The sequence below is a fragment of the Akebia trifoliata genome, chromosome 14 (genome assembly GCF_017979445.1).
Source record: "Akebia trifoliata isolate Shusen 1 chromosome 14, ASM1797944v1, whole genome shotgun sequence".
Lineage (NCBI taxonomy): Eukaryota > Viridiplantae > Streptophyta > Magnoliopsida > Ranunculales > Lardizabalaceae > Akebia > Akebia trifoliata.
In genome coordinates this window covers 6,926,351-6,952,057 of record NC_141388.1, presented here as the reverse complement: position 1 = coordinate 6,952,057, position 25,707 = coordinate 6,926,351, and the positions used below count along the sequence as shown (strand labels likewise).

Below are 25,707 nucleotides of genomic sequence, written 5' to 3'. Positions count from 1 at the left end.
CTGAACGGACCCATTATATATAGATCCAAATTTGACCAATTGACTTGGTTTACAATTCAAATTCAAGCCTAAAGGACCACCCTTGACACCCCTAAACATGGATAATATGGTCGGTCACCCTTTGAATAGGAAAGATGACAGACAGTGCTTTAGTTGTATTAGTATGGTCTTTTCAGCATATGGGGCAGCACATACAATATGTCATTAACAGAGTTCACATAAATATCATACAAAAACCCTTACACATTCAGTAACAAAAACACTATTTTTAGGAAAATAAAATGATCAAAATCATAAAATCTCACATAAAACAACATATGAAATGTGTTTGGGCCTAGAAACAATAATCCACTATTTTCTATTTGTCTTGGTTGGACTTGCTTGCTTGTTCCATGATATCTTGTATCAAGTGTGTCATCTCCAAGTAAGAAGACTCTCCCTCCTTCATTGCCCTCTTTGCCATCTCCCCAAGATCTCTTGCTCTTTTCCTTCTCTCCTCACTACCTTCTTCACTTCCATCCATTATTTTGTTTACAACCTTCTCAACTTCTTCCTTCTTCACTAACACTCCAACCTTCTCCTCCTCGCGTCAACTAACAACTTTATTGACACCAACCCTTACTCCTATCCCCAAAACTTGTACAATTAGCTTCTCATTGAGGAATTGCTCAGCAAACATAGGCCAAGTTATCATTGGAACACCTGCACACACCCCTTCCAATGTCGAATTCCAACCGCAATGCGTCAAGAATCCTCCCACCGATGGGTGCGACAATATTACTACTTGTGGTGCCCAACCCCTTATTATCAAACACCTATCTTTGTTCCTCTCCTCGAATCCTTCTTCATGTAACCACTTCTCTAACTCTGAATATCTATTGCCGCCTTTGAACACCCAAACAAATGGGTGTTTCGATGCTTCGAGGCCTAACCCGATCTCCATTAATTGAGAAGATGTTATGCAACTTAGGCTACCAAGACAAACATAAATAACAGAATTTGGTTCCCTGGAATCGAGCCACTTCAAACACTGATTCTCATCAATTGATGCCTTGTTACCTCTCTCAACCTTATCAATTACCTCCTTGTTACATAGTGATACTGGACCGATGCACCACACCTTATTTTGTTTTGCCTTCTTGTACTCCTCAACATATCTAGGTTCCAAATCGTAGAAAGTATTCACCACCACACCATACGTGGTTAGTTCAGCCTCTTTCATCCGTTGTCGAATACCTTTAAACACCATTGTCGAGTTTTATATATGGTTTCAGGAAGTTGGGCCTTTGTTATCTCAATTTGATCAGGCAAGCCCGGGAAGATAAAAGGCTCTGGCTCCGAAGTGACGCTCTCAAGATCCTTGTAAAGGAGTATATTGTGGTAACACAGGATAGAGAAGGTAGAAGTGCCATTGAAGATGAGCCTTGGTATTTGGAATTTTCGGGCAGTCTCTGTTGTCCATGGGAAGAACATATCAGATATAATACAACTCGGTACAGGTTGTAATTCTTCTAGCGATTCTTCGAGTCGTGGTTGTAACATACTAGTTGCCAGGATGAAATTCTCTAACAATTCTCGTGAAGGTAGTGCGTCAAGGTTCTCACATCCCACAGGTAACCCGACTTCTTCGCATGGGAATTGAAGTTGTAGGATTCGAATTGGGAGGCCCGATTGTATGGTACGATCGATGATGGACTTGAATCGTAAGATATTGACAGGGGTACCTACAATCGTGACAGTCACGCCACGTTGTGCAAAGAGTTTGGCCATGTCTATCATTGGGATCATGTGGCCTTGTGCCATTAGGGGAAATAAGATGAAGTGAAGTTGGTGGTGGTCCTGGGCTTGTGAATCCATGGGAATTGAGATTTGTTGAGAGATGGATCACAAACATGTTAAGAGTCCAAGAGTTTGGATGCGGCCCTTTGCCTAGGGAACTGATGACCATATATAATATAACTAAGGGACTAAGGGCACACGTTAAAGTGCAATAAATACACTTTGAAAATTGGAATTTGAGGGTATTTTGATAAAATATAATTTTTAAGGGCATTTTTATATAAAATCCAATTTCCAATGTATACTTAAAGAAGGGACCAAGTTTGTCCTTATAGGCTCCAACATTGAATAATGATAAATGCATATGGTAAATCATACACGGTCTGTAAGCAGGGGTGGAGATAGGATTTTTCCCATGTTTGGGGGATAATCAAGAGTAGGAATTTTTTTTGTGAGGGCAGTAGTGACAGATTTTTTTTTTAGCTGCTCCTGAAATCTGTCGCTCACTGATCCATAGGCTTTGAAAGTTCTTGTTTGGGCAAGTGCCCCCACTGTAAATCTGCCCGTCTGTAAGTTTTGACGTCAATCACATACAGACTGCATATCATGTGCGATCTCCAACAATTTACTAACATAATCTCTAACTCAAGCACGGATTTGAAAGATTCTGATCTGTTTAACAAGTCTCTTACGTGGTTGAATGGTTTTAAAAAGACTAATGATGAATGCATGCAATAAATCATTCATGGTCTGTTCGCGGCTGATGTGGCAAGAGCACAAAACCGTAGATGTTTTTCCTTGTGTATCCCGAACAAAAAGATCTATGATTATGTGCCCTTGCCACGTCAACCCCGTACAGATCGTGTATGATTTACTGTGAGCATTCATCACGACTCTTTTAAAAATGGTACCCTCCCAAGGATGTTGAGTGTAGTTACATGCATAATTAAAATTTAAAATTAGGTGAATTGGCCCCAAAACTCAGTGGAACAACTCATTGAGCCAACTTGGAAAATGTCAAGTCAAATTCATCAAATCCCTCGAATCAACTAAAAAAAATCGATTCCATAATCAGAAATTCAGTTAGTTTTGCTGTTATTTTTTTAATATTTTTTAAGAGAGCAAAAGATAAAAATTATTATTTATTTAAATTATTAAAATTAATTTTGAATATATAAATAAATTTTAATATATTCTTTTTGACTCATGCGTTCTTAGTCTATCAATGGTTAACCTAGATATTGAAGTTTAGCTTGATTGTTAATTTTCAATAATGGATGCTAAGATTTGTTGTCAAGAAAAAGGCTTGAATCCAACCAATGTTTATAAAGTGTAGTACTTAACTCCTATTGATGGTATATAGCTTTTTGACCTTCAATACCAAGAACCCTATGTATGATTGTACATTAAATGATTAAGTTCATTTAAAATAATGTGATTTCAAATAAAATTGCGTATCTTTGCTTTTGTTTATTATTTTTATATGACATCTTGTTTGTTATCATATAGCATGACATTTTATTTGCATCATATTTGGAGATTGTGACAAGTGTTTGGATCAGAGTACAGTGTGCAACTTTTCTCACACGACATCTATGTGTCACCAAACATCATCGTCTATCTAAGTGAGATTTGAATGCTCCTGATCGAAGGATCCTAAATCATGACTTGACGTGCAGAAGTCTCACCTTTGGCTATTTAGTCGGCAAATGTTTCTTAGAGGCTTAGCAATCAAACAATTTTCAAGAATTGAGGTAATCTTTCTTGTTCAGATACCAACAATTAAATTCACTAAATTATTCATGGTTTAGTGGGCTCATCTTTTATTTATTTTTTGTCTTTCTTTTTGTAGATTAAAGGGGGGTTAAGTAGACCCTGACCAGAAAATAAAGGACTACAGATGCTTGTACATGTGCCCACTAAAATCTTTTTATTGAGAGGGATCAATAATTTAATGCCTAACAATAAAGCTCAATGCCCCCACTCTGATAAAATGGCAAACTAAAATTCAAATTGTTGATCTTGATGATTCATGGTGAAACATCGAGATCAACCATTGTAACAAAGTCAATCTCGACAATTTGAATGTTGATCTCAATGATTATAGTTCAAATTAACGTTGAGATCAACGATTTACAATCTTTTGCTCATGATGGTTGTAATTGGTGATATCGACACTCGAAACAAAAATTGATCTCTATGACTTGAATTGTTCATCTCGACAATTTAAATCGTCCATTTCACCAATTGAAAAAGGTCAGAGGAAATTAAGAAATAAAAAATTTATTAAATAGACCATTAATTATCACAGAAAAATTATGGGGGTATTGAAATAAGTTCCTCCCGGGTGCATCAAGTAATCTCCACTTCTGTATGCTAGTTGATGGATGATCTCACTGCCGTTCCATGTCTTTTTCTCTACGTTTATGTATTATTAAAGATTTATGGTGGCCCGCGGTTGATTACTTTCAGTCACTCAGTTGTCTATTTTCTTGGACTATTATAATGAGATTTGTGAATTTGTCCACCAAAATTCATATTAATTATTTTTTTATTTAAATTATAAAATATCCTTACATAGTTACTTAATGATGGTATAGCACGTCTAAAACAATCTCTTAAATTAAGAGAGTTGTTATTGCCACACCAATTCTTATGTAAATCACCAAACAATTACACAGACCAAATTTTGTGTGGCAATAGTAACTCTCTAAATTAATTGCAAAAACAATTTAACTTGACATATATAAATAAGACTTTTGGTAATTTATGTGAAAATACAAACCTCACCCCACTAGTTAACGATTGATTACAGATTAACAATTTTTTATTTTATTTTTTACTTTAAAACTTATAATATTTAGTAAGAAAAATAAAACTATGGAAAATACTAAAGTGATTGAGCAAGACATTGTATTTGACATTGAGCTGATGTGGAGGTGTGCATACCATATGTGGGGGATTTTTCGAAACTCACATTCATCGAGATATGCACTTCAATTAATGCGTCTCTTCGATCTTCTTCTTTGATGATCTTTTAAGTTTTCGATTGTCTTCTTTGGTGAATATTCCTTTTTTGGATTGCCTTTTTCGTTCATCTAAATCTTAAAAGACACATATGTGGTGTCAGCGAAAAAACCTTTGACAATCGAGTTATTGTTTGATATAAGTTATAGAATAAGAAGAAGAAAATAAGAGCAATAGAGTTATGTGCGACTTGTGATTTGTCTTTTTTTCCTTGGGTATGAGTGAGAGAAACCCCCCTATTTATAAAGTAAGATCTTTAATGGGAGTAGTAAATTCAATTGTAACCACTCACCTATGTTATCTAGCATTTATGATAATAAAAATCCATGATACTTTAATGATAATGGAGACACACTTCTCATGATTCTTGTAACTTACATGAGTTACATGAGGAACAATTTTAAATGTGTAATCGTCTTAACTCGATGGCTACTCAATTTTTGAGTTGACTCAGTTAAGCTATGTAGTTGTGGTTCCTTTAGACACCATGTGTGAGTTGTGTTACTTGGGTAACTTGGCATAAGATTGCCTCTTTAGTTACTGCACGAGTTTTTCCTTGGTCTGGGTGTATGAACCATGTAGTGTATAACGTTGAGAAGGCTCAGATAATGTGGCAAGGGTTCGACTCCTTGGAAAAGCCAAACCTCTTTCTGATGAAATAGAAAGGGGTTGGTCCCTTGAGGAGGCCAAACCTCATTTTGATGAAATAACAAGGGATCGACTTTTTGAGGAGGTCAAACCTTCTTTGGATGAATATAGAATGGGATCGGACCTAGTGGCTGAATCTCTTGGAATTGCGTTGTAAAGTAGGACGGACTCAGAGATCGAACCTCGTGATGATGCATTATAAGGAGGGAAGGACTAAGAGGCCAAATCTCTTGATGATGAATTATAAGGAGGTATGGACTTAAGAGGCTAAACCTCTTGGTGTACATCATGAGGGACGAATTATAGACCGAACCTCTTAGCACATTATAAGGAGGGGCAGATTAAACAGGCCGAACCTCTTGGTGTACTAGACAGGGGTTTGGCCAATTTGGCCGAACCTCTCCTTGCCTTTTTTGGATCGGATCCTTAGGGTCAAATTTGATTTCCTCAATTTGGTTACTTTGATAATTCGTAGGATGGAATATTTTAGTTCCTACAAGGTCTTAAGAATAACTTTTATTTCTTAGGATTAGCAAATGATATGTTTTGCATTCTGTTGACTTTTTTAAGTTGAGGGTTGCCCCCATGCAACTCGTTTGAGATAAAATTTAAATCATTGATTGTTGACTCATCATCAACCCCTTGAGTTAGGAGTTCCCTCATTCAACTTAGCTCTCTTAGTCATAGCTTTTCATCGGGCCTACTTTTCGAGTTGGTATACTTTCATGCAACTAGGATTTGAAATTGTAGGATTGGTTACCGTGCCGACTCTTCAAGTTGGGATAATTCCATGCAACCTGGATTTGAAGTTGTAGACTTTTCAACATGCCGACTATTTGAGCTGAGTTGCCCTCGGGTGATTCTTCAACCTTTTGGAAGTCTTCTTTCCTTAATGTGGTTCGGACCGTATTTGTTATCTTAATTTTTTGAGACTTAAAAGAGTAGAAAACTAAGATGAATAATCTATCTTTACATAATTCAGGATTACGTTAATCGTAGTTGATGTTACTCACTTTAAGTGTGCTTGAGGATTCAATTCGCCTTTGGCTCCGTAGATTCCGTTGATGTGCTTGACATCCAACTATGAGTCACTGTAGACCGCTAGTTAGGTAAATGCTAGTTAGGTAAATGAGAAGCCATTTCCAATCTTGCTTTGTTGTTGGAGGCTTTGAGTCCAAAGTGGACTACTTTCTCTAGCTCGAGTTTCTTGAGGGGTAATTATTTTACAAGTCAAGCCAACTGAATTTCTAGTTTTTTTTTTTTTTTTCTAAACCTCAAGTGAGATAGATTTGATTGAAGAATCGGCGCTTGAGTGCTTTTAGGTTATGATTAACCCGGCAGACTAAATCATAAATGTATTTAGTTCTCGCTCAAAATATTATATACAGAACCAAATAACTCAGTCAAATTTTTTACCAGACTCGGTGTTTTGCATTATTGAGCTAACTAAGCCAATTTGACTTGGTCTATTCTCCAAGTTGACTCAATGGGTTTGTTCCATCAAGTTTGGGGTTAGAGTTATCTTGACATTTGATGTCCACGAGTTCTAAAACTATGGACCAAAGGGCATCAATGATAATTTGTTAATAGGCCAGCCCCAGCCATACAATTCAAATTCAAGCCTGAAGGACCACCATTGACACCTCTAATTCCCTAAACATAGATATGGTCACTCTTTAAGTAGGACAGATGAGAGACAGTGCTTTAGTTGTATTAGTTAGGGTCTTACCAGCATATGGGGCACCACATACTATTTGTCATTAACAGAGTTCACATAAATGTCATACAAAACCCCTTAAACATTCAATAGCAAAAACACTATTTTTAGAAAACAAAATGATCAAAATCATAAAACAACATGACATGCGAATAGAATCTTATTGGTGATCTCAATCTGACTTTGGGCCTAGAAACATTAATCCACTATTGTCTTCTTGTCTTGGTTGGACTTGCTTGCTTGTTCCATGATATCTTGTATCAAGTGTGTCATCTCCAAGTAAGAAGACTCTCCCTCCTTCATTGCCCTCTTTGCCATCTCCCCAAGCTCTCTTGCTCTTTTTCTTCTCTCCTCACTACCTTCTTCACTTCCATCCATTATTTTATTCACAACCTTCTCAACTTCTTCCTTCTTCACTAACACTCCAACCTTCTCCTCCTCACCCCAACTAACAACTTTATTGACACCAACCCTTACTCCTATCCCCAAAACTTGTACAATTAGCTTCTCATTGAGGAATTGCTCAGCAAACATAGGCCAAGTTATCATTGGAACACCTGCACACACCCCTTCCAATGTCGAATTCCAACCGCAATGCGTCAAGAATCCTCCCACCGATGGGTGCGACAATATTACTACTTGTGGTGCCCAACCCCTTATTATCAAACACCTATCTTTGTTCCTCTCCTCGAATCCTTCTTCATGTAACCACTTCTCTAACTTTGAATATCTATCGCTGCCTTTGAACACCCAAACAAATGGGTGTTTCGATGCTTTGAGGCCTAACCCGATCTCCATTAATTGAGAAGATGTCATGCGACTTAGGCTACCAAGACAAACATAAATAACAGAATTTGGTTCCCTCGAATCGAGCCACTTCAAACATTGATTCTCATCAATTGATGCCTTGTTACCTCTCTCAGCCTTATCAATTCCCTCCTTGTTACATAGTGATACTGGTCCAATACACCATGCCTTATTTTGTTTTGTACTCTTATACTCCTCGACATATTTAGGTTCCAAATCATGGAAACTATTCACCACCACACCATACGCGGTTAGTTCAACCTCTTTCATTCGTTTTCGAAGATCATTAAGCTGAATTGTCGAGCTTTGATATACGGTTCCGGGAAGTTGGGCCTTTGTTATCTCAATTTGATCAGGCAAGCCAGGGATGATAAAGGGCTCTGACTCAGAGGCGACATTTTCAAGAACATTGTGATGGAGTATATTGTGGGAGCACAAGAGGGAGAAGGAAGACATGCCATGGAAGATAAGCCTTGGTATTTGGAATTTTTGGGCAGTCTCTGATGTCCATGGGAAGAACATATCAGATATAATACAACTCGGTATGGGTTGTAATTGTCCGAGCGATTCTTCGAGTGGTTGTTTTAACATACTAGTTGCCAGGGTGAACTTCTCTATCAATTCTCGCGAAGGTAGTATGTCAACATTCTCACATCCCGCAGGTAACCCAACTTCTTCACATGGGAATCGAAGTTGTAGGATTCGAATTGGGAGGCCCGATTGTATGGCACGATCGATGATGGACTTAAATCGTAAGATATTGACAGGGGTAGCAACAATCGTGACGATCACGCCACGTTGTGCAAAGAGTCTAGCCATGTCTATCATTGGGATCATGTGGCCTTGGGCCATTAGAGGAAATAAGATGAAGTGAAGTTGGTGGTGGTGAGCTTGTGAATCCATGGGAATTGAGATTTGTTTGAGAGATGGATCACAAACAGGTTAAAAGTCCAAAAGTTTGGATAAGTGGCACTTTGCCCAGAGGACCAACTATATATAATATAACTAATAAGACTTAGAAAGCCTATAGAAGGGGACCAATTCTGTCCTCATTAGATAAAGTCTCAAGTTCCAGCACTTCAATAACATAATTACGTAAGCTCTAACGCAAGCACGGATTTGAAAGATTACGATCCGCTTGACAAGTCTCTTACGGGATTGAATGTTTTAAAAATGGTAACCTCCCAAGCATGCTGCGTGTAGTTACCAGCATAATTTAAATTAAAAAACCGTCTTTTGGGTAGTTTTTTAGGTGAATTGGCCACAAAACTCAATGGAACCAACTCATCGAGTCAACTTGAAAAATGTCAAGTCAATTCATCAAATCGGCCCGATCAACGAAAAAAAACATCAATTCCATAATCAGAAAATCAGTTAATTAGTTTTGGTGTTATTTTTTAATATTTTTTAGGAGAACAAAAGATAAATATTATTATTTATTTATTTAAAATATTAAAATAAATTTTGAATATAAAAATAAATTTTAATATATTTCTTTTGACTCATGCGTTTTTGGTCTACCAATGGTTAACCTATATATTGAAGTTTAGCTTGATTAATTTAAATTTTTATGGTGCAAATGTGATTTCAGATGGAATTGTGTACATTTGCCTTTGTTTGTTATCTATTTTATCAGAATTCAAAATTACTTACTATAGCATGTGATGACATCTTGTTTGTTATCATATAGTATTACATTTTGTTTACATCATATTTGGAGATTATGACACAAGTTTAAATCATAGTACGGTGTGATGTGCAATTTTTCTCACATGATAACTATGCTTCACCAAGCATTATAATCTATCTAAGTGAGATTTGAATGCTCTTGATCGTAGGATCCTAAATCATGACTTGACGTGTAGAAGTCTCACCTTCGGCCATTTAGTTGACAGGTGTTTCTTCGAGGCTTAACAATCAACGAATTTCTTGTTCCATTACCAACAGTTAAATTCACTAATGGACTCATCTCTTTATTGGGACGGATCAATAATTTAAAGCCTGACAACCCAGTTGGTAAAAAAAATTCTTATTGGCCCACTCTGATAAAATGACAAATTAAAATTCAAATAGTTGATCTTGATGACTCATGTTGAGACATCGAGATCGACCATTGTCTCAAAATCGATCTCAACAATTTGAATGTTGATCTCAATTGATTCAAAGTCAAACGTTAAGATCGACGATATACAATCTTTTGTTCATGATGGTTGTAACTAGTGAAATCGACGCCCGAAACAAAAATCGATCTCAATAACTTGAATTGTCCATCTCGACAATTTGAATCATTGATCTCACCAATTAAAGGGAGGTCAGGGGAAATTAAGGTATCGTGAAAAAATTAGGGGGGTATAGAAATGAGTTCCTCCCGTGTGCATTAATTAATCTTTTCAATGACTTTGTTCTTAAAACTTTGCCGCCAAGTTTCAATTTTTATCTTTTTATTATTTTATTTTTATTTTGGAGTTAAAAAGTCCAAAACCACTTCTGTTTGCTAGTAGATGATCCAAAACCTTACCATCTCATTGTCGTTCCATGTCTTTTTCTCTACATTTTATGTATTATTTTAAAATCCTATTACTTTCAGTCACTGAGTTGTCCATTTTCTTGGAGCAAAAGTCACTTGACTACATGATTTTAAATCTGGTCGGAGTCCAAAATCGAGTCGCACAACGTGAAAAAAGCCTATATTTGACGGTTCCAGGCTGTCGAATTTCATAAAATTTGACGGACCAAGGCGTCAAAATTTTCATTGTCAAATTTATTTTTCGACGGACCGAAACCGTTAAATTAATAAAGGATGAAAGAAATTTGATGATTCTAAGCTGTAGAATTGGGGATCATTAAAAATTTCAACGGCCATAGGCCGTCAAAATTCACTTTCTAAAATTTGTGAGCTTTGACTCATCGAATTTTTTTGTCAAAATTTTCAAGTTTCACATAGTAACGACTCGTCCGATACGTCTCGGTATCATCCACCAACAAGATGGATAGATAAGTCAAATGTATCGGACGAGATTTAAAATAATATATGGTTCATTTGTCTCATTGTCGAACGAGACAACTCAAACATATTGGAAAACTTGTCTAAGATGACTTGGTCTCGTTCATGGATGAGATGAGACGTCAAAATGAGTTTTAAAACCATGTTTGACTAGCTACTATTATAATGAGAGTGGTGAATTTTGTATTTTACATAAAGAGTGAATTTTATATTTTCGACCTAGGCGATTCTAAATTTGGGAAGAGATAACAGTATACAATATTTACAAAGAGTTGTATTAGAGTGACTACACAAGACATTGTGTTCGACATTAAACTGACATAAAGGTGCGCACAAAACTATAGGCCTTTTCACTGATATCTCGATGAAAGTATCTATGGTTCTGTGCACACCTCCACATTAGCTCAGTGACAAACACATTGTCCTACAACGTCACTCTAGGATTTTCCATTTAAAAAATAAGAACAGTAATGTCTAAAGTCAATATTTATTATTTTATCTTTTAATTAAAAAAAATAAAATATTATTGGCTCATGCAATGGTAATAATATCATTATTGTGGATACAACATTTATTTAGCTCCAATCCCATTGTATGTGTCCAATGATAAATTTCATTTATCAAAGTTTACCATTGAAATTTTGGTAGAGTGGTATTATTTTTTAAGCGAGATTGCATACTTTTACCTTGTCACTCATGTTCATAGAATTTTTGAAAGTTATAGTTGCATCATGCTTTGACCCTAGACTTTGTGAGAGCTCTTCGGAAGATGGTACACATGTGTCAAAGTTTGGTTATAGTGTCATCGATTCATCAAATTGTAAGACCACATATTACCTGAGTATATATGTCAGCACTTGTTAAGAATGTCGTTATAGCCTTTGGATCTTGACAGTCGATTTAGCTAGACAATTCCAAGGATTGTATATCAAGATGGTTAGGAATTTCAAGGTTACTAAGTTTTCCGACTCTAGAATCTTCCTAATCCTACACTTCGATACGGAAAAATCTTAGAAATAAAATCTTGGTAAGTGGCGTAGGTTCTATGCATTTTCTCGTGTTTTTTGATCTGAGAGCGATATATAGATCTTGGCCTGACATTGGATTATCAATCCTTGTCTTCCTTCCCATCCTTATAATGCTCTCATAATTTATATAATAGAAGGAAAATCAAAACAATTTATTAACACGGTTCACTCAACTTGTAGAACATAAATTTACAAAAATTCCATTCAAATCCCAAACATTCAATAACAAAATCATTATTGAGAACAAAAAAAAAATTCTCAAAATCACATAAGCCAACTTAAAACAACAGCATTATGTTTTCTACTAGTCATGTATACCCAATTTCTTGTTTGCTTGGTGCATGATATCTTGGATTAAGAGTGTCAAGTTCAAGTAAGAAGACCCTACTTCTTCCGTTGCCTTCCCTGTCATCTCCCCAATCTCTCTTGCTCTTTTTCTTCTCTCCTTTCCTTCTTCATCTCCATCCATTAGTTTCTCTATAGCCTTCTCAACATCTTCTTTCTTCACCAAAACTCCAACCTTCTTTTCCTTCCCCCAACTAACAGCTCTATTGACACCAACCCTTACTCCTATCCCCAAAACTTGTACAATCAGCTTCTCATTAAGGAATTGCTCTGCAAACATAGGCCAAGTTATCATTGGAACACCCGCACACACCCCTTCCAATGTTGAATTCCAACCGCAATGCGTCAAGAATCCTCCCACTGCCGGGTGCGACAAAATTACTACTTGTGGAGCCCAACCCCTTATTATCAAACTCCTATCTTTGGTCCTCTCTTCGAATCCCTCTTCACATAACCATTTCTCTAACTCAGAATCTTGCTCGCCCCCTCTGATCACCCAAATAAATGGGTGTTTTGATGCTTCAAGGCCAAATCCGATCTCCATCAATTGTGAAGGTGCTAGGTGACATAGGCTACCCAGACAAACATAAACAACAGAGTTTACTTCCCTCGAATTGAGCCACTTTAAACATTGATCTTCATCAATTGAGGCCTTATTACCTCTCTCAAACTTATCAATTGCCTCCTTGTTACATAGCGAGACTGGACCAATACACCACACCTTATTTTCTTTGGTCTTTCGATACTCGTCAACATAACTAGGCTCCAATTCATAGAAACTATTTACCACCACACCATATGCCTTTAATTCAGCATCTTTCATTTGTTTCCAAACATCCTTCAAGTCTGCTGAGCGTTGAGCTAAACTTCCAGGCATCTGGGCCTTTGTCATCTCAATTCGATCAGGCAAACCCGGCACGACAAAGGGATCTGACTCAGAGGTGACGCTCTCGAGAACATTGTAATGGGATATATTGTGGGAGCACTGGAGATAGAAGGTAGATGTGCCATGGAACACAAGCCTCGGTATTTGAAATTTGAGAGCGGTCTCCAATGTCCATGGTAGACCCATATCGGATATTATACAGCTCGGTATGGGTTGTAGTTCTTTTAGTGATTTTTCAAATGGTTGTTGCAACATATTAATTGCCATGAAGAAATTTTTCCTAAATTTAGGTGATGGGAGCATGTCAGCGTTTTCACATCCCTTGGGTAACCCAACTTCTTCACATGGAAATCGAAGTAGGAGGACTCGAATTGGGAGGCCAGATTGAATGGCGCGATCAATGATTGGTTTGAATCGTAAGTTGTTGAGGGGTGTAGTAACTATGGTAACGATCACACCACGTTGCGCAATGAGTCTGGCCATGTCTATCATTGGGATGGTGTGGCCTTGGGCCATTAGAGGAAACAAGATGAAGTGAAGCTGGTGGTGGTGGTGGTGGGCTAGTGGATCCATGAATGAAAATTGACGTTGTTGGGAGATGGATCATGAAAGACTCTTTTAAGTTTTTATAAGAAGTCACATTGTCAATGTGACTTACGCCCCCATCACAGAATCATAAATCTTTTTCTTGTGTTTCCCGAGGCAAATGATCTTACGGTTATATGATGGGGGCGTATTGGGGCGTCATTTTTCAGGACTCTTTTTAGTAACGTAAGCTCTAACGTCTTCCGTAAGTTTTTTTTAAGTCTTCTTTATAGCAATATCGTATTGAGAAATGTTTTGCTCACATTCTTTTCGTCACAACGTTCATAGATTCTCCACTGCATGACACGTGCAGCTAACAAGGGTAGTTTTGTACATTTGGGGATTCCATCCTACCACACGGGGTTGGATGATGTGATTGTTCGGTTCCGAATCCTGGGAGCGCTGTCATGGAAAATGTATAACTTCATGGAGTATAAGATCGTCGCTCATTTGCACAAAGGTCTGGCCTGTTGGTCCCATAGTGACGTGATCAGTAGCCCCATTTTCCTCTAGCACCATGCTGCACGGCTTTCTACAGCCCACAAAATATCAATTTAAATAATTAATTAATTAATTACTTAGAGAGATTTTCTCGACAGACCCAACTCCCTTGGAGTTTTGACAATTCCATGCCCCCATCGAGTTTTATGAAGTTTGTTACTCACTAAACCTCACTTTATCAAGTTTGTTACTCAGCAAACATTGGAGTCGGGAACCATATAATAAAATTCAAATTTATGAGATTAATTTATTATTTAACATACCTTAGTGTGGATTCTAACTTCATCAATTTGTAGCATCTAGAAATATGATCTGATATCATTGGGTTTTAAAGGATAAAATTTTAAGAATTTTTTAAATAAAATAGAAACAAAAAATTATTTTCACCATTGTATTTTAATTTTAAATTTGGAAATTCGGTAGCCATCCAATTTCAACACATACGATCAAGCTCAAAAAGGTCTTCTTCTTTTTTTTTTTTCGAATGTTTTGGTTTGAATCTGAGTTTTCCATGAAATCACTACAAAATAAAGAAGTGTCGGTATTGCATATCAACGACGGTTTGTAGTGGCGGTTGAAATGGCAGTCATGGAACAATTACCAATTATGGATTTTTTAAGACGGTTTGTTGATCAATTACCGACGGTTATGAAATACCAACAAAACTCTTTGTCCACATGTATTTGTCTATTACTTGTGGTTATTAACCACCGGCAATGTCTAATATAAACGACGTTTATTAGAAATCACTAGTGAAATTTGTATTAAAGGTACTTATTTGAACCGCTGGTAATTGATCCTTTTAACGTCATTCATTGGGAACCGCTGTTAAATAATGTATTAGAAGCACTTATTTAAACTGTCGGTAATATATCATATTAACGACATTTACTGGACACCGCCATTAAATAATGTATTAGAGGCGCTTTTGTAACTGCCGGTAATAGTATTAATAATATATTTAAAAATAACAAGATATTCGAGGTGCTTATTTTAACCATTGTTAATAATAATTATATATATATATATATATATATATATATATATATTAAAAAACAATTTACAATGAAAAAAAAGGCCTTTTAATTCAGAAATTGATACCCATAAAGTCAAATAGGCAATGCTAATTAAATACAGTTAGAATTGTGAATCACAATTGACATTCATCTTGTTGTGTCCAAATAAAAATGTAAGGGACAAACATTTCTCTCTATCAACAAACAATGAGTAGACCATGATTTTCTATTGAATAGGTACAATCTCCATAGTATTAGAACCTTGGAAAAGAATAAAGAAATGAACTAACGGCCAAGAAAATTAATATAAAAAAGGTGAACGCCAATACATCCAAAAGAAGAAAAGAAAATGTTCCAATCCTTCTAGCTAACTCACATTGAAGAAGAAGATGATTAAAAATAACAAATTCCCATTGGATTCACATCAAGCAAAAAATCAACAAGTTATTGAGGATTTTATCAAGGTATGCATACAATAAAAATGGCCGCATAAGATGATATTTTAGAACCCCAATTAATTTACCATCACAAAATCAATTTACCATATATGCTTTAAAGGACAAGCAATTAGGAAAGGGTTGCTAAATGACACAAGTTATGAGTATCTTTGAAATAATTATTTTAATTAAAAATCAGGTTCTTGATGAAGCAAATCTACAATTCTGAATAATAAGTTCATGAATCTGAGAGAGGTGAAAAGCATAACAATATAAATATATATATATCTTTTATGGTAAAAGATGAATTTCTCATGCATAAAAATATGACTCATATGTACAACGATAGATTAATTTGAAATGTTAGTTAGCAATAGAAATTCATTATTATTTGCATTCGCATGGCTGTTGGAAAAGTAAAGAAAGAGATTTATGCACAAAGTTCAAAGAGCATACATGCCCTGCATAGGAAGCACGGATTTGAAGATCTATATCAACCTGAACAGTCTGCTTCAAGTCCATAGCTATAACTACAATGCAAAACAAAAGCAACAACATATCTCAAGTAAAATAGATAGAAATGGAATAACAACTAAGCATGACATCCACTGCCAATGGAAGCATAATGAAAAACAAGATATACAATAAGGGAATTACATGACCAAAAACTTAAAATTCTGGTCAAAGATTTTAATTTTTTTGTCATCCTTACTTACCAGTTTCCCCACATCTACTGAATCATGTAATAAATGGAATAACAACTAAGTGCTTCTCGGACAGTCCTGTAAAAATTTGAAGTCCAGCTAAATTAAAGGTTGACCCATAACATAATTTTGGATCAATACCAATTCTAATCGATCAATGTCTAGTTAAGAACTTTCAGGTAAAGTTATGAACCGACATTTTTTATCGTTTTTTTACAATATGCACTCAGATCAATTACAAAGGCGAAATTAAATTTCGTACTTTACTGCATTTGTGATGACATCAAATGGCTCTGATCCAGCTGCCATAAAAACTAAATGGCTCCCTCGAATCCTTCAACGGACGGATCCCCTGCATTGTACCAAAATTTGTCCCTTCCAAGAACGACCACTAATCCATTGCCAATTTACTTGGATCCCAATTCTTAGTGATGTGGCTATATCTTTTTGGCTGTAATGTGCTCTTTAAATTAACTCACTTCTTCTTTTTTTTTTAACTATTTTATTAGTGAGATCCACAAAACATTGTTTCAGGGCATAGTTTTTGTCTTAGGAAGTCTAAAAATAACAAACAGTGCTTTAGTTTGCATAGAAGCACATTCTAGTCAATTTTCTAGAATCCAACGTCATTTTTAAACGCATATCTAGCTCACAACACTTCTCCAGCTCCTTCAAATAGCACTTCAACTCACCCTCAAAGTATAATCTAGGAACTGATCCAGACAAACCCCTAGCTTCAAAAAAAGATGTTATAGGGATTGAATTAGAATGGTTTCTCATGACCACCCCCTATTTCTCCTAAATCATTTTCATCATCATATTTCACCTAATCAATCTTCCCAAATACCAATCTATCTATGATCTCCTTGCAGTACTATACGCGTATAATTGAAGTTGAACCCAGAATGAAACATAATAACATTGCAGAAACCTACAAAAAAAATTTTGCTAGGCAAGCAATTTGGTTGGTAGTCAACATGAAAGTGAGTTCAATGAGATTTGAACCTTAGGTAGTGGGATCAACACTCCACACGCCTTTACCATCTTAGCTAAGTTGGTGCCTTCATGTGCTTATTGATTAAGATCACATTTAATGTTACGTTAATAAAAATAAAATGACATAAAAAAGAGATGTGTAATAGATTTACTTAAAACATTGAAACTGAAAACAGTTATGTTGGTATTCTCCCAATAAAGTTGTTGGATGAAAGATCCTTGTGAGCATTAAAACTCATAATTACTACGAATGCAAGAATATTGCACAAGAGGAGCAACGATTAAGCAAGACCAACAGTAAGATAGAAGGTACATAGAGTTTCTTACAATTCCACTAATCCAGAAATGTTTGTGATTGAATCAGGAATAGATCCACTTAAGTTGTTCCCACTTGTTACCCTGGATTAGAAGCAATATTGTACTTTAGACCAGAAAGAAACTGAAATATACTGTAAAAATTGAAGAGAGAAGAATTAGCCTCTCTAACACTTGCAATAGCATTCACGTAGGTTTTCTTAACTAAATTAGCCTCTCTATATTACATTCTCTTATATATTCACATAAGTTTTCTTAACTAAATTTACTCTTTTTTAATGGAAGATACTTCTTTTTAACTGAGCAAATTTTGTTTGCTTTGAAATGTGTTGGCTGATATTAAAACTATGTTCAAACATTGTAGAATTGTTCAGTTTTGTGTCGATGGTTCATTCATTTCTCAAGTACGCAATTTTTAAGTCTATAGTACTTAATGAAAATTGGAATCTAGCGAACAATAGTTTCGGTGGGTATGCCTACTACTTGGGGTCAAGTTTCCAACTTAAAGCATTTGATTTAAGTTGATTAGGGGAAATTAAGCTACAGTGGAAAAATTAGTGGTGTATGGAAATAAGTTCCTTCCGTGTGCATTAATTAATCTTTTTCAATGACTTGGTTCTTATAACTTTGCCACGAAGTTTCAATTTTTATCTTTTTATTATTTTATTTTTATTTTGGAGTTAAAAGCCCAAAACCACTTCTGTGCTAGTAGATGGTCCAAAACCTTACCATCTCATTCTCGTTCCATGCCTTTTTCTCTACATTTTATGTATTATTTAAACCCTAGTACTTTCAGTCACTGAGTAGTCTATTTTCTTGGAGCAAAAGTCACTTGACTACATGATTTTAAATCTGATCAAAGTCCAAGATCGAGACGACTCGTCCGATATGTCTCAGTATCGTCCACCAATAAGACGGATAGACAAGTCAAACATATCGGACGAGATTTAAAATCATATATGGTCCATTTGTCTCATTGTTGAACGAGACGACTCAAACATATTGGAAAACTTGTCTGAGATGACTCGGTCTCGTTCATGAATGAGATGAGATGTCAAAATGAGTTTTAAAAACATGCTTGACTAGCTACTATTATAATGAAAGTGGTGAATTTGTCGACCTAAATTCATATTAATTATTTCTTTTTTAAATTTTAAAATATCATTACGTAGTTACTTTACATTGAATGATAGTATAGGACATGTCTAAAACAATCTCTTAAATTAATTGCGAAGACAACTTAACCTAACCTATATACAAATGGGACTTTTTGTGTCACCCACTAGTTAATAATTGATTACAAATTAATATATCTTTCTTTCTTTCTTTTTTTACATTAAAAATTATAATATTTAGCATCGAAAATTCAATTATGGAAAATCCTAAAGTAATTGCGCAAGACATTGTGTTTGATATTGAGCTGATGTGGAGCTGTGCATACCATAAATGCTTTACTGCGAGATACGAGTGAAAAGTATCTATGGTCAAGGGAGGAGCCAGGATCAATTAATTTTAACGTGGGGACAACCAAGAGTGAAAACGATGGATTTTTTTATCCACCTCTACTATATGTCGCAATAGTTCAAAAAGACAAAAAATTCTTGTGGGGGCAAGTGCTCCCTTCGTAAATCCCCTCATGTCTATGGTTCTTCAAACCACGTTAGCTCAATGTCAAATGTAGCATCATGCGTAGTCACTTTAGTATGACTCTGTATTTATTTAAACTTTTCGCAATGCCCTAGTTCATCCCTGACCACCCGTGACTTTAGATACTAACCTAAGCCTACATTCTACATAAAGAGTGAATTTTGTATTTTGGACCTAGGCGATTTTAACTTTGGGAAGAGAGCCCTGTCTCCCGCCGGTAGTGGAAGACCTTCCTTCATAAGGGCGCTTTCATCACCGTACGGAGGACCCCCGTTCCATAACAGTATACATTATTTGGAAAGAGTTGTGTTAGAGTGATTGCACTGTGATCGACATTGAGCTGACATGAAGATGTGCACAAAACTATAGGCATTTTCACTCATATCTTGATGAAAGTATCTATGGTTCTGTGCACACCTCCACATGAGCTCAGTGACGAACACATTGTCCTACAGCGTCACTTTAGGATTTTTCATTTAAAAAATAAGAACAATAACGTCTAAAGTAAATATTTATTATTTTATCTTTTAGTTCAAAAAAATAAAATATTATTGGCTCATGCAATGGTAATAATATCATTATTGTGGATACAACATTTATTTAGCTCCAATCCCTTTGTATATGTCCAATGATAAATTCCATTTATCAAAGTTTACCTTTGACACTCATGTTCATAGAATTTTTGAAAATTATAGTTGCATCATGCTTTGACCCTAGACTTTATGAGAGATCTTCGGAACATGGTACACGTGTCAAAGTTTGGTTATAGTGTCTTTGATTCATCAAATTGTAAGACCACATATTACCTGAGTATATATATGTTAACATTTGTTAAGAATGTCGTTATGGCCTTTGGATCTTGACAGTCGATTTAGCTAGACAATTCCAAGGATTGTACGTCAAGATGGTTAGGAATTGCAAGGTTACTAAGTTTTCCAACTCGAGAATCTTCCTAATCCTACACTTAGATTCGGAAAAATCTTAGAGATAAAATATGGGTAAGTGGATTTGGTTCCATGCATTTTCTCGTGTTTTTCAATTTGAGAACGATATATAGATCAGAGCCTGACATTGGATTATCAATCCTTCTTCCTTCCCATCCTTATAATGCTCTCATAATCTATATAATAGATCGATAATCAAAACAATTTATTAACAGGGTTCACTCAACTTGTAGAACATAAATTTACAAAAATTCCATTCAAATCCAAAACATTCAATAACAACATCATTATTGAGAACAAATTTTTTTTATCAAAATCACATAAGCCAACCTAAAACGACACCATTATTGTTTTCTACTAGTCATGTATGCCCAATTTCTTGTTTGTTTGGTGCATGATATCTTGGATTAAGAGTGTCAAGTTCAGGTAAGAAGACCCCACTTCTTCCATTGCCTTCCCTGTCATCTCCCCAATCTCTCTTGCTCTTTTACTTCTCTCCTTTCCTTCTTCATCTCCATCCATTATTTTCTCTATAGCCTTCTCAACATCTTCCTTCTTCACCAAAACTCCAACCTTCTTTTCCTCCCCCCAACTAACAGCTCTATTGACACCAACCCTTACTCCTATCCCCAAAACTTGTACAATCAGCTTCTCATTAAGGAATTGATCTGCAAACATAGGCCAAGTTATCATTGGAACACCTGCACACACCCCTTCCAATGTCGAATTCCAACCACAATGCGTCAAGAATCCTCCCACCGCTGGGTGCGACAAAATTACTACTTGTGGAGCCCAACCCCTTATTATCAAACTCCTATCTTTGGTCCTCTCTTCAAATCCCTCTTCACATAACCATTTCTCTAACTCAGAATCTATCTCGCCCCCTCTGATCACCCAAATAAATGGGTGTTTTGATGCTTCGAGGCCTAATCCGATCTCCATCAATTGTGAAGGTGTTAGGAGACATAGGCTACCGAGACAAACATAAACAACAGAGTTTACTTCCCTCGAATCGAGCCACTTCAAACATTGATCCTCATCAATTGAGGCCTTATTACCTCTCTCAAACTTATCAATGGTCTCCTTGTTACATAGCGAGACTGGACCGATACACCACACCTTATTTTCTTTGGTCTTTCGATACTCTTCAACATAACTAGGCTCCAATTCATAGAAACTATTTACCACCACACCATATGCCTTTAATTCAGCATCTTTCATTTGTTTCCAAACATCCTTCAAGTCTGCTGAGCGTTGAATTAAACTTCTGGGCATCTGGGCCTTTGTCATCTCAATTCGATCAGGCAAACCCGGCAAGACAAAGGGATCTGACTCAGAGGTGACACTATCGAGAGCATTGTAATGGAATATATTGTGGGAGCACAAGAGATAGAAGGAAGATGTGCCATGGAACACAATCCTTGGTATTTGAAATTTGAGAGCGGTCTCTGATGTCCATGGTAGACACATATCGGATATTATACAGCTCGGTATGGGTTGTAGTTCTTTTAGTGATTTTTCAAATGGTTGTTGCAACATATTAATTGCCATGAAGAAAATTTTCCCAAATTCAGGTGATGGGAGCATGTCAGCGTTTTCACATCCCTCAGGTAACCCAACTTCTTCACATGGAAATCGAAGTAGGAGGACTCGAATTGGGAGGCCAGATTGAATGGCGCGATCAATGATTGGTTTGAATCGTAAGTTGTTGAGGGGTGTAGTAACTATGGTGACGATCACACCACGTTGCGCAATGAGTCTGGCCATGTCTATCATTGGGATGGTGTGGCCTTGGGCCATTAGAGGAAACAAGATGAAGTGAAGCTGTTGGTGGTGGTGGGCTTGTGGATCCATGAATGAGAATTGAGGTTGTTGTGAGATGGATCATGAAAGACTATAAGTATTTATAAAAAGTCACATTGTCAAGGGAACTACTTACTACACCAAATTTATTTGACTTTAGTCCTTAGTGATATGGCCAGCTAGCTTTCAACATTTCTATTAGTCTAACGATTTCTGGACGCCCCTCTCTGACGTACGCCCCTATCACAGAATCATAAATCTTTTTCTTGTTTTCCCGAGGCAAATGATCTACAGTTATGTGATGAGGGCGTATTGGAGTGCCAGATTATCAGGACTCTTTTTAATAACGTCTTCGGTATGGTTTTTTTTAGTTTCAAAAATTTTTGCTCACGTTCTGTTTCCTCACAACGCTCACAGACTCTCCACTGCATGACACGTGCAACTAATAAGGTTAGTTTTGTAAATTTAGGGATTCCATCCTTACACGCGGGGTGGGATGATGTGATTGCTCGGTCACGAATCCACTGAGCGCTGTGAAGGAAAAAGTATTAACTCCATGGAGTACAGGATCGTCGCTCAGTTGCCTGTTGGTCCGTGACGTGAGTTGCCCCATTTTCTTTCCTCTAGCGCCATATAGCACGACTTCTACAGCCCACAAAATATTAGAAACAAAAAATTAGAGAGATTTACTCGACAGATCCAACTGTCGTACTTTAATTACAAAAATTCCCTTGAAATTCTCACAACTCCATGCGCATGGCAATTTCTAAACCTTAATTTATCAAGTTTGTTACCCACAAACCTTGGAGTTGGGATCAATATAATAAAATTCAAATTTATGGGCTTAATTTATTAAAAAATTAATTTGATGGCATTGGATTTTAAAGGACAAAATTGTAAGATTTTAAAAAATTAATTAATTAATTAATTTTTATGATTGACTTTTAATTTTAAATTAGGGAATTAGTAACCATCCAATGTCAACACCTACTACCAAGCTTGAAAATGCTTATTTTTTGGTATGTTTTGCTTTGATTATGAGTTTTTCATGAAATCTTGAAGGCTTTGGTGTTGGATTGTTAATTTGATAATTCATATGAGCCCAAATACTCTTAGTAAGATTTTAAATCTTATTAAGTTAGTCATGCTAGTCTGATTCATAAAGTAAGACTTGGTCACTTGATACAGTAAGGGAGTTTTTATAATAAAATTGTAACAGTTGGGTCTACCCGGTAAATCTCAAAAAAAAATTAACATTTCAATCTCTTGTACTCATGTTTTAGATCAGATTTAATAATATAAATAAATAAATAAATAAAAATATTTTCTTTAAGGTGGTTCATGACTTCGAAAATGGACGGTCATTGAACCTTCAATTTTCAAACATTTATCAACTGTGTATTATAAATCTATCATTGACATGGCAGTCTTTTAACCGTGCAAGAGAGCTACAGAGCGCTACAGTAAAGTGGAGCTACAATGTCGGTGGCCATAGTGACAAAGTCGAATGTTTAGGAAAAATTTGGCAAGAGAAAGCTTCGATAAAAGTCAGCAAAAGATCAATAAAGTCAAGAAAACATCAGAAAAAATAAAAAATAAAAATAAAATTTAAATATAAAAAATATATTTCATATATTAAATGATAAATAAAACTTAAAATTTTAAAAATAATTTGTGATATTTCAAATAATCGTTGATTAACCATGATTTGTTTTTTAAATCATGATTTAATCGATAATTATTAAAATCTTTTTTTAATCGTGATTTTTTGAAACAATCACAGATTATTGTCACTATGGTTGGTCCAACTCCAAGAACGAACACTCCACCCCTGCTTCTTGATGGGCCATACTGCAAAGATTCTATTGGATAGTTGTAGCCATTTTACTAATGTGATTCTTATTTGGACCTTTTGATCATCCCATAGTGATTGGAACATTTGATATTTAGTTCGTCTAAGATTTACAACAATGGTGCAGGTGGTTGTGACCGACTGGCATCATTATGCAAGCTTTTTGGGCCTAGTTTTAAAATAAATAATATAAATATTTTATTAGACTGAATGAAAATAATATATATATATATAATTAAACAAGATTTTTGATAAGTTTAGTGGCATTATTGTATTGTTTATGCATAGTGTTTGCTTAATTTACGAAATCTCTTAAAATATAGTCCCACATATATATATATATATAGGGGGGCGTTCAATGGCAAACTTTTTGGCAAAACATTTTTCAAAACATGAGTTAGAGGTTTTGGAATGGGCTGATTTTTGGTGAGGATGATCTCTACGGTGAGGAGATCATCCTCACCAAAAATCAGCTCATTCCAAAACTTCTAATCCCATCAAAAACAGTTTACAAAAAATGGACGGTCCACTATTTTTCAGCTTGTAAACATGGGTTAGAAGTTTTGGAATGGGCTGATTTTTGGTGAGGATGATCTCCTCACCGTAGAGATCACCCTCACCAAAAATCAGCTCATTCCAAAACCTCTAACTCATGTTTTGAAAAATGTTTTGCCAAAAAGTTTGCTAAAAAGTTTGCCATTGAACACTACCCATATATATATATATATATATATATATATATATATATATATATATATATATATATATATATATATATATATATCTACTTCTACTTCAGTTATATATTTTGGTAAGAGAGTATATACTTCATCGTAAAGGTCAATGGAGTATATACTTCATTGCTAAGAGTCGATTTGCCTTCAGGCACATAGAGGGCTTTGGTGATATTGAGGGGTCCTAATTGATCAATAAGTGACTGTAGGACTATTGGTTATATTGGTTTGACCATTGTCAAATGACTTGATTTTTCAGTAATAATTTACCAACTCCTGCACGTAGCATACTCAAAATACTGTCCTGATGTGGCATCTGCTAGAATCATAGATCTTTTTTTCTCGGGATACATAACTGCACATATTTATGAGGATGTGTAGATTTGAATCCCGAGGCATAAAATCTATGGTTCTAGCACATGCCATGTCAGAAGATTATTTTGAACATGCCACATGGGAGAGTCCGGTTATTGCAACTAATGAAAATGTGCAACCTTCCCAAAAGGAGTGTGTTTCCTTAAATTGAATCTATAATGATTTGGTTTATTCATTTGTAAATAAAAACAGAATTGAAATTACTCTTGCGTACTTCCTTTTTTTTTTTTTTTTTTTTTTTTTTTTTCAGTATTAATCTGATTGAATTATGTGGACATTCTTTCATCCTTTCAAGACAACAAATAATGATCAAGAGAGATTTGTACAAAAGATGAATCCTACATATGTCACTCATGTTGGGAATGGTAGTATGCGGCTCTTCATAGAGAACTTTTATGCATATATGCCAATGTTTGGTTATGGTGTCTCTGATTGAACAAATTGTCACTCATACTTGAAGAATTTGTGAACATTCGAGGAACGTAATTGATTTTTGAGAAATAATTTTACAAAGTGGTATCGGTTACATCCTCTCCTTCAATATGGTTGATTCGACC

At 35.7% G+C, this 25,707-nt stretch overlaps 2 protein-coding genes and 2 pseudogenes across 2 annotated transcripts; all 4 read right to left on the bottom strand.

The window, feature by feature from the left end:
* Positions 1–251: 251 nt before the first annotated feature.
* On the bottom strand, positions 252–1,857 carry LOC147385897 (UDP-glycosyltransferase 73C4 pseudogene; annotated as a pseudogene).
* A 5,393-nt stretch (positions 1,858–7,250) lies between these two features.
* LOC147385896 (UDP-glycosyltransferase 73C6-like) lies at positions 7,251–8,933 on the bottom strand. The gene has a single exon (XM_086423438.1). It carries the CDS (start codon positions 8,879–8,881, stop codon positions 7,370–7,372), a length of 1,512 nt encoding a protein of 503 aa, XP_086279564.1. The 5' UTR covers positions 8,882–8,933; the 3' UTR covers positions 7,251–7,369.
* Positions 8,934–11,802: 2,869 nt separating this feature from the next.
* LOC147385895 (UDP-glycosyltransferase 73C3 pseudogene) lies at positions 11,803–14,038 on the bottom strand (annotated as a pseudogene).
* A 6,576-nt stretch (positions 14,039–20,614) lies between these two features.
* Positions 20,615–22,309, bottom strand: LOC147385894 (UDP-glycosyltransferase 73C2-like). The gene has a single exon (XM_086423306.1). The coding sequence runs from the start codon at positions 22,238–22,240 to the stop codon at positions 20,744–20,746; it is 1,497 nt and encodes a 498-aa protein (XP_086279432.1). The 5' UTR covers positions 22,241–22,309; the 3' UTR covers positions 20,615–20,743.
* Positions 22,310–25,707: the final 3,398 nt, after the last annotated feature.

Coding starts and splice junctions, on each gene's coding strand:
- LOC147385896 (XM_086423438.1), bottom strand. CDS start 8,881: ATGGATTCACAAGCTCACCACCACCAACTTCACTTCATCTTATTTCCT.
- LOC147385894 (XM_086423306.1), bottom strand. CDS start 22,240: ATGGATCCACAAGCCCACCACCACCAACAGCTTCACTTCATCTTGTTT.